This window comes from Gambusia affinis, linkage group LG01, assembly GCF_019740435.1.
Source record: "Gambusia affinis linkage group LG01, SWU_Gaff_1.0, whole genome shotgun sequence".
Lineage (NCBI taxonomy): Eukaryota > Metazoa > Chordata > Actinopteri > Cyprinodontiformes > Poeciliidae > Gambusia > Gambusia affinis.
In genome coordinates this window covers 21,588,350-21,598,702 of record NC_057868.1, presented here as the reverse complement: position 1 = coordinate 21,598,702, position 10,353 = coordinate 21,588,350, and the positions used below count along the sequence as shown (strand labels likewise).

Below are 10,353 nucleotides of genomic sequence, written 5' to 3'. Positions count from 1 at the left end.
TTACCCAGCATGCTCTGCTCCAAAGCAGTTACGTGACGTTTCCACATCCATTGCTGATGACGGTGGTAAATGGCTGGGAAGAGAAGTGTCTGCTAAAACAACATTATTTCGCCAGGCAGATTTTCTATCCAAAGGCAACAGAATGAAGAAATAAAGGATAAGTGATCCAACAGCCGGTAAAGTTTACCAGAAGCTTGTGGGGTTCTTCAACGCGTCTAGCTTTGTTTCCTGGGCCTGTTGCTAACGTCGGGAAATCCTCGGGCTGACTCGACAGGCAAACACCGGGACAAGAGAGCAGCAGACCGAAGACTGGAGCTCCGGGCTGCTGCTTCACTACGACCAGGTTTCTCTGACACCAACTGGGTTTTCTCATCTCCAGAGAAACTGTATTGTCTTCATACTTTGCGACGCACGTGAATAATCATACCTGAAGGGTTAGTTTGACAGTTTGCCAGCATTTAGCACTCCGGTGTTTACCAGCTAACAGAAGCGTCTCCTTAAAAGTAGACTGCTGGTTATATTTATTTCAGTTTGAAATATACATATTTGACTTCAAGCACGTTCCAGAAATTTGTTAGACATTTGTCGGCTCGTTGTGCTACTACCTACAAAGTGAAGGTGGCTAGCTTAGTGGCTAATTCTAAAAGCTGCCTAGCTGAGGTTATCACATACTTTGGGGCTTATCTGCAAAGTTTGTTAGCTTGTTGAGCTGTAAAATTATGACTTTCTATCAACGTTACCGTCTTTAGCTACAAAGAGTATGTTATAGCTTACTTTATTTAACGGTAAAACGCCTGACGAGAAGTATTTGAGAACCAAAGGCAGCTTTATCCACATTCTAGACTGCTACTGGATGAAGGCTCACAGAAAAGCCTGGATATTGATGTCGCCAGGACTCGCAGGTTTCTCCAGTTCTGCTTGTCATTATCTCTCCTCCAGCTACATCTAGCAGCTGGCGCACCAGAACGAACTGACCCGCCTGTAAGCTCTCTCTTTGGGCTTATTTGCTCAAGGAACACCCTCCTCCAAGCAGACTTAAAATGAATCGCTACCTCCCTGTGGCACGCCAGCACTTCCTGGCCGCGCTCGCGAGCACCAGCGTGGTGGTGAAAACCATTAGCGCTGTGGTGGTCCTCCTCTACCTGCTGGCCTGGGCGGTTGACACTTCCTACGCGCTAGGCGTGACCCCTGGCTACCTGTTTCCTCCCAACTTCTGGGTGTGGACGCTGGTGACCCATGGGCTGGTGGAGCAGCATGTGTGGGGCGTGGCGGCCAGCGTGGGGACAGTCATGGCCTGTGGGCGCCTCCTGGAGCCTCTGTGGGGTGCCCTGGAGCTCCTGATCTTCTTCGCCGTGGTCAACGTGTCAGCGGGACTCCTGGCAGGGCTCTCCTACCTCCTCACCTACGTGGCCACGTTTGACCTGGACTTCCTGTTTGCTGTGCGCATCTACGGAGCCGCCGGCTTCTTGGGAGGTGTCCTGGTGGCTCTGAAGCAGACCATGGGGGACACCACGGTACTCAGAGTCCCACAGGTGAGACTGAAGCATCATCATAAATAGGTGTCTTTACAGTGAGTTGTGTTTAATGGGAGTGTATTATCAGTGTAATATTGCACAAGTTAAACAGAACAGTGTCCTCTGGTCCTTCTGTATGTAGAGAGTTTGAAACATAATTGGTTTTTTAAATTTGGACAAAATCAAGTGTCAAGTGCAAACACCAATGTAGTCACTTCATTCTGGAAGTATTTTGCTTTTAATTTGAATGAACACATAATCTTAAGAATGTATATGTTCTGGACTTTGTGCTCAGCTGTCAATTAAATTGTATTTTCAATTATTCCTTTGTACATTGAACTAAGGTAAATAAACTTCAGGCCTGAATGTGTATGAAAATAAAAGTGAGTTTCAGGCTTTTTTTTAGGAGAATATATGTACATGTGTGATGCAGACATATCATGACAGCATGAAAAAAATCTCACCTTTTAATTTCTTAAAGACAAAATAATAGGCAATATAAATTTTGTATGTGAAGAGTTCGGACCTTTTGAAAAAAACAAAACACAAAAGTTACCAGTATAAGCACATTTCTTTTCAATCTCCCGTTAAGCCACAGCTCACAAGTTCTTTAAGGGTTTAGGTGAGGAATGGAGTTGTGTCATTATTTTTCAAAATATTTTACTGACACACTATTCTTCTGACATCTGTGACAGTTAATTTTCACCAAAACATTTGATGGTTCTGTGATCGCACCTCGATAATTTGGCATAAAAGGTCATACATATTTATTCAAGGCGTCTCTAGATTTATATTTTTTACTGTTCTTTTTTCTGTCAAAAAGGTTCAGGCATGTTATCTTTTCATATTTTGTGTCCATATTTAGTTTCTATGTATTCATGCTACATATATAGCAGATTATTGCTGAATATCAGAGCGTTTTGTTGACATTGTCTCCATTAAGGGCTCATCTTCTTGTAACACCCTGTTGTAACACGGCGGATATTACTGTTTGCATTAGCAAGCAAATTAAGGCAGTTATCTTCCTCAGTCTGATTAGTGTTTGATAAAGGAATGTTTTATTTTGTGTAAGACAAACATAGCTGTGGTTTTACAAGCCAACGGTTAATTTGTTGACCTCTGATATGGAGGTCTTTAGGGGTAATTTTTAAAATGTTTATTTCCCAACACATTGGTGAAGTAATTAACATTTATTATTCATTTATTTTGCAACAGCATGGTGTGTGTGTTAGCATGAACGTTAACATTTCCAAAGTTAATTGGACTCCATTTATTTAGTTGTCTGATTCACATGATGCTTTAAGGACCTTTAGTCTGACTTTTGCAGCTCAGTCTATTAAAGAAGTGATCTGCCATTTCAGCTGGGACAGACAGTAGCCTATGACTGTAACTTCTGTGTCAATAACCTCAACAAAAGCATGGAAGATGCTGCCCAACAAACCAAACCATGCTACTAACAACAAAACAGCATGTGGTTTTGTTTTTAAAAATCACCATAATCTTCTTTTTGTGAAACTGAATTTATTTTATCTCTGCCAACTCAGAAATGGACTTTTCCCAGTTTATTCATTTACTTATTCCTTATTATTAATTCTTTTCACCCGAAATGTTCCCCTTTTGGTCTCAGGTGAGACTCAAGGCTGCCCCGGCGTTGGTCCTCCTCCTCCTAGCCTTGCTGCGACTGTCCGGGCTGCTCGGCAGCTGCGCCCCGCTGGCTGCGTACAGCTACGGCGCGCTGTCCGGCTGGGTCTACCTGCGCTTCTACCAGAGACACAGCCGGGGCCGCGGGGACATGTCCGACCACTTTGCCTTTGCCAGTTTCTTCCCTGAGGTGGTCCAGCCGGCGGTGGGGCTGCTCGCCGGTCTCGTGCACGCCGCCCTGGTGAAGATAAAGGTGTGCAGGAAGATGGTGAAGAGATACGACGTGGGGGCGCCATCCGCCATAACGATCAGTTTGCCAGGGACGGACCCCCAGGATGCTGAGAGGCGGAGGTGAGGTTCCGGTGAATAGATTGTTGGTCACAGATCAGTTGGACTTAAGTAATTGTAATATTCTAAGCAATCTAGTATGAACTTTAGATTTTTTAGCAATAAAAAGGATCAAGTTAAACAGCTATGTGACGTTTTTATACTACAAGCCGATGGTTAATATGTTATATTTATAAGTCATGGGATTAAACAGTTTTTCTTCCTCTCAGCTGCTCTGAAATAAAAGGCTCCTTTTTGTCTTTTTTGCGCGGTTTGTTATGCAGCTGTGCTGTTTTTCCAGCCGCAGCCTTCCATGAATTCTTTCACACTCTCACCAACACCTTCTGTCAAGCTGTTAAACATTATTTTTCTATGAGCCCGTTTGTCAGAGGCACTTCTGCAAGCTGCTGTTCAGATTCGGTTAATATCAGATGCAACCCCAAGCACGCACATAGTTTTAGACAGTTTTATTACATTTATCCCAACAATCATTGTACTTATAGTGTAAAAAAATTATGTGAGCCATAGCTGAGCAAAGGCAGATTTTTCTGTTGCACTTTGTTGTTTTGTTTGGTATTTTCTAGTTTAACAGACATGATACTGACTTCAATGAATAAATGTAAATTATTCTGATCCCTCTGAAATTTCTTGATCTTGATTAGCTGCATTAGAAGTTGACAGGCCTTCTGTTTTGTGAATAACCTGGGTCTTAATCAAGATAGAAATGTAGATTTATTTGGCAAATTCGAATCTCCATTCAAACAATCAAGTGAAGACATTTTACTTTGTTTTTTTCCGGGCTGTCAGACATGAAATATCAGAACAGACTGACGTCTGATGAATGTGTTCGGTTTGTGCAAGAGCTCGCTGAAGTGGTTGTAGAAGAAATGAAGAGTTACCATAGAACAGTTGAATCACTATTCGGGTGTGAAGCAGCATTGCATTGCCTTGCAAATGTTTTGATCTTCTTTTTATGTGTAGGATTGAGAAAGAATGGAATAATTAAAGGGGGTGTTATGAAAAACTTATGCTTTTGGGCTTTGTATCATTTAATATCTAATATGTAATATTTTGTCCTCATTAATAATGGTGTAAGGTTTTCAAGATATTTTGCAAATGGAAATAGGAAAAGTGTTGTTTGCTTTTTGCTTTCAGTCCTCCTGAGTCATTAATTTGTAGAACTGCATTTTCCTGCAAATGGAGCTGCAATTCTTTTGGTGTACGTCTCTTCAACTTTTGTACACGTACAGGCTGAGCTCAAACTCAGTCAGATTGGAAGGAGCGCACCTACAAACATCCATTTTTTAATCTTTCCACTGACTCCTTAATTGGGATTTTGGATCTGGTTTTTGACTGGGCTGTTGTAATGCAAGAATATTCTTTGATCTAAAACCTTTCCATTGTTACTGTGGCTGTATGTTTAGCTGCTGCTGAAAAGTAAACTTCTGCTTCGGTGTTTGCTCTGTCTACAACACTTCTTGTGGCATACTGTCCTTCTGTCAGCAATGGGCTACTTCTTGCCACTCCTGCAGCTCCTTGTGAGCAGCATGTTAGTTTAGGTGGACGGCCATGTCTTGGCAGATTTGCAGTTGTTGTAGTCTTTTCAATTTTAATTAATGAATTGATCGCCGCAAGATCAATGTTCATATTTTGCATGCCTGTAACATAGTTGGCCTTTGGTTAGTGTTTAACTGCCCTTGATACTCACACCAGATGCATATTTTAAGTGGCTCATAGGAAATCGCTACAGTGGAAAAGAAGGAGTTAGTAATGCTAATCTTGGCAGAATGTTCCTAGATTAATATTTCATGGTTTTCATGTCATTGTTTACCAATGTTCTCTAACAAACCTCCGAGGCCTTCCCAGAGCAGCTGCATCTATGCGGACAAAAGAGGGTGCTGTGGTTTCACATAGTGGAGTTCTGAATGCAGCTGATTGCACTGGGTTTTATTTAGGGGTATCAGGAGCTGAAATGTAACAAACATTCTGCACCCCCAGCCCTCCCTAAGAGTGGGTTTAATGTAAGCAGAAGACAGATATTTCATCTAGAATGTGGGTGATGAAGACTTGCTCTTTGTGCTTAAATCAGGATTTCCACACACCCTTAAAAATGAATGTGTGGAATTTTAGTTCATGTATCTAAAATTAAGGCATTCAATTCTTTTTTTTTTTTTTTCTAGAAAAGTTAGCCTTAAATACGTTAATTACAGGTTTTAAATTTTGGCATGGCAGGATTATTTCATGTTGTGTATTCTCACATGTAATTTTCTGTCAGGCAAAAGCTTGAGTTGTGCACGGACATTTTTCTTACGTTCTGTGACTGGAGACAGTTGAACTAGCTGCTAATATACCCCTGCCAGCTAGCTTTTTTGTGTTTATCATGGATAAGTTCAAATTTATTTCCAATTAGTCGGACTATGTTTGTCTTCGCCACTGACTCACTTCTGTTGCCAACCTATAAGATGCCACCTTCATTCTGTGCAAAAAAATGTCTGTAAGCAGTGTGAGAGGCACAAGAGTCATAAACAGTTTTTGCTCCATTTGCTCCATCCATTCCCTAAATTTGTAGTTTCTTTTCTCTTAAATTATTAAAGTTGGCAATGGCATTAACAAAGTCTTAAATTTGACTTGCTGAAACCTGCAGATGTAAATGTGTTTCCTCTCTGCTTTACCTGACATATCCTGTTTGTTTTAGCAATCATCGTCTCTTGTTTTTTCTTTGACTCAGACAACTGGCCCTGAAAGCTCTGAACGAACGCCTAAAGCGAGTGGAGGACCAGTCCGCTTGGCCCAGCATGGATGACGAGGAAGAAGACGACGACGACGAGGTCCGAACCGACAGCCACCCGCTCCTCCCCGGTGGGCGCGATGCCTCGTCCTCGGCACAGAGAACGTCTGGAGGGCCCTCAGGCACTTACTTGTCCTCCACCTCCCCATCGCCGGCGTCACAGAGCGGCGGGACAGCGTCTCCAGGCGGAGTGCAACACCCCGAGTCCAGCATCATCACCTTCGAGGATGCAAGCGCTAGGTCATAGCAAGTGGAGCCTCTGGTGTATGCAGATGCACGCTCTCGTTGGTGTCACTGAGCAGTATGCTAGTGCTTCACGCGTCCCTGGCTGGTAATACACTCAGTAACGATGATTAGATGTCGATATTTCACTCTACACAACATCTGTGATGAGCAACACATGAAATTGTGCTCTCACAAACTGTCTAAAGACTGCAAAGTGCTTTCAGTTCAGACATGTTGGTCACAAAAGCTCAGTGCCGTTGGGCAAACCTAGTTCCTACTCTCCTTCCAACGTGCAACTGAGAATTAAAAGAAAATCTGTATGTTAGGGCAACATCCCGACTTGCAGAACTCTGATCACTGCTACATGTGTTTCACCTTCTTTCTGAAATAACAAAATCATTGTGCAGATCTCTTTTTCTAAGTCTTTTCAGAACAGACGTATTTGTCGTTTTGCCTGCCTGCTACAAGAAAACGGTTGATGACAAAGACGCAAGGTAAAAATATTTATCCTTTAAGTGCAGACGAAGCTGCTTCTAGTGACACTTGCTGCTGGTGTGTTGGTTCCATTTGGAACACCAGCTTTGTAACGAAGAGTATGAACAGCGTCAAGGTAGTACCAACCTGCTGAACGGCGATGCCAAGCTCAAAGACTTGAAGAAGTGCCAGATGATTCTCCAGAAACATTTTGTTTCCCACAGAGAGAGAAATGGAGCACATTTTTATTTTTCTCTGCTTTGCTTAAACAGTAGAAAAAAAACTTTAGTTTTTCTTCTTCTTCTGGTTCTGTTGGTCTCTAAAGGAAATTAAAAGTTTGTTTTCTTTGATCTAACAAGACGCGTTGGGCCTGTCGCACTGCTGAACGTTGTTCAACTCTTACACATCCTGGGGTCTGTAGCTATTTCATTGTCTTATAATATAAAGAGGTGGGCTATGTCTTCACATTTACTAATGACACAACAGCTAATGATGCACAGGAGAAGTGCAGAATATATGTTTTTGGTATTAATAAACAACAGTTTTATGATTTGTTAATTTCAGTTCATATTTTGGATTTTTAAAAATTATTTAAATTTTTTTGCAAGTTTTACACATTAAACCCCATGCACACGTAGCTCCACTCCTACTGCCGCGTTGATTTTTATTCCCTGTGTCCGAAAATCCCCTTGCTGGAACGTTTTTTTATTTCTAAGCTCAAACGTGTAAGGCAGTTAACGATTTTCCAACATAAACTAAATAGTTTTATCAATATCAAAATTAAGAAGTCCTTGCAGATCAATTTGTTCAATTTCTTGGCAGTCGTTGCTGGAGATGTCACATTTTATTGTGTGAGGGAAAAGAATCAATTACTTGGAGGTCTGATGTTCCCCGTGTCCTTTTTGATTAACGTCATTAGCGGATAGTGAAGTAGTGGAAGATTGCTAGGATGTCAAATTGGTATTATATATATATATATATATATATATATATATATATATTTAAGTTTAGTCACTTCAGTTGAGCTGAGACGATAAATTAGTTTTAAAGCTGCGCCATGTCTTTTATTTCCTAATTAATATCCTAATGTTCTTGTAATTGGGGTGGGGGAAATAAAAAGAATCTTACCCCAATTTGAGTGTGTCCTTTTAAACAAATGCTGAATGTTAAACTTAATTATGATCTTGGTATCTAATACAGGTTTAACTTTTCACACAGTTTTCCCTCATTGAAGAGAGGATTTTGTCATTGATGACCCACTAGTTGCAAAAAAAGTCGGACAAACTATTATTGCCTAAATTAAATTCAGACGGGCATGAGCCTCCCAATGTATTGAAGTAGATGTTGGAGTGTGTTAGTTTGGCAGTTGTCTTGTGTTGTTCCAGTATTTGTCTCTGAACAGATTTACCACAATTTTGCTTTCAAACATAACGCAGATGCACAAAAAATTGTCAAATTCTGACTTAAAGAGCACAAGGCTTTAGCAAAAGGACAATATACCTCTGGATGGCCTCAAACAAAAAGAAAAAGAGAAAAGTCTCAACGTAGCCTGATGTTAAGAAAATGTTCTAATGTGGCCGAAATTGAATAATTTTACAAAGAGGAGGGGACCAAAATTCCTCTGTTGTGGATTATCACAAATGACACAACTAGCTATTAGGTTTAGGGAGCATTTACTTTTTCCGCATAGAGCCACGTTGGTTTGGATAAGCTTTTACCCCTCCCTAATAAATAAAATCCTCTTTTAAAAACTGTTTATATTGATGTCAAGTATCTAAAATTAAAATTGCTTTTTAAGATCCAAAACCTGCAAGTGTGACAGGAAAGTAAAAGCAGAAGAAATCAATTCTGGGAGAAGTACTGTTGCAGCTTTGTACAAACCAGAAATGAACAAGAGCCTGCGTCTAGAAAAACAAACTTTGCCTGGAACGTCCTGAATCTAACTTCAGGGTGAGGGTATACATTTGATCATCTGTCAAAATGATTACTAGTAACCAATATTTGTTAAAAATACTTAATTTTTTTTACATACCAGGATTTACTGATTTTATACTTTTTACAAACAAAAAACCCGATGTCATAGTGTCAAATTTATCTGCCAGCTCACTTCTGCTTTTATGTTGTAATTGAAAAACAGCAGAAGAGTAAAACGCACTGTCACTGTTTATGAAATAGCTGAAGATAAGGGTTTATAGACTGATCCTAGTTAACTTGGTTTCACCCAATCCTTGTTCTGTTTCAGATCGTATTGAGAAGACAAAAAATACTGTTTTGTCCCAAATAGAAAATTGATTACCAACATAAAAAACCAAAATAATATTGAACATCGGATTGTTTAATATAATACTACATATGAGTTATAGTGGATAAAGTGCCTATTGCTCTCAATTATAAAGACTCGTCTGGATGTGTGAATTATAACTTGTCAAATCTTCCAGGCACCATTCAAAGAATGTTTTTCTTTTCCTTTCTTGGCTAAAACTGATGATATTAGTCTTCATGACTCACTTGTGGAAAGTGTCATTTTTTTCTCCCCTAAGGTTGTCAGAAAGTGTTTTTCTTTATTTTCATTTCCTAAATGGTTTGGAGAAGTGTCATTTTCCTTTCCTGTCTCTGTGTACGCTTCACCAGAAATCTACTCTTTTCTAAAAAACAAACAAACAAAAAAGAACAGCCTCCTTTTCTCTCTCTATGCTGTGATACTTGTGTTTCGGTTTTTGAATACATTATCTCACAATTAAATAAAATATGATTGTAAGAAGTTTCAGTTCTGGTTGTGTCCTGTTTGCTTTCCTGGATCTGGAGGAACAGGCCCAACGAAGCAGACACTTACAACAAGGCAGTGCACGAAACAGAGAAAAAAAAATAGCCAAAATTCTGAGGCGGTGCACTAACCTGAGAGAAATATTGAGGCTTTTATTTTGAAATTTTCAGTAAGCTTCATTTTAAAGGGCCACACTAATACCATGTGTAAAAGTGGCACATTCTGTTCAGCTCTCCTCTGTGAGTTCCGCCATCTTGGTAGTTCGAAAGGAGAGCTCTGCTCTCTGCCAACTATCGTGTGTGGGAGACAGAAAGGTGGAGAAAGAATTCTATCTGTGTGAGACACCCAGTTTTTCTGAAAAAAGCAGTCCGAACAACTACTTCCTGTTCAGGAACCGTGAGGCGTATTTGAAAACCCTTTTGAAGTGTGTGAGAGGGCTATTTCTCGTCTTCATATCTGTACCTCACTCGCAGTAATAGCACGGATGAGAGAGATGGTGTTCGCTGAGCTCTGAAATTTTTGAGAAAACGATGGAAATGAATGGCTAGGAGCCTGAGTTTACCCTGTGACATCAGTTCGCTCTGAAGCACCTCGACAGAAAACTGTCAGCTCTAGAGAAA

The 10,353-nt window shown here is 40.5% G+C and overlaps 1 protein-coding gene across 1 annotated transcript; it reads left to right on the top strand.

Moving 5' to 3' along the window:
- tmem115 (transmembrane protein 115) lies at positions 1-9,736 on the top strand. The gene is made up of 3 exons (XM_044121589.1): positions 1-1,532; positions 3,142-3,506; positions 6,211-9,736. The coding sequence occupies exons 1-3, from the start codon at positions 1,041-1,043 to the stop codon at positions 6,515-6,517; spliced, it is 1,164 nt and encodes a 387-aa protein (XP_043977524.1). The 5' UTR covers positions 1-1,040; the 3' UTR covers positions 6,518-9,736.
- Positions 9,737-10,353: the final 617 nt, after the last annotated feature.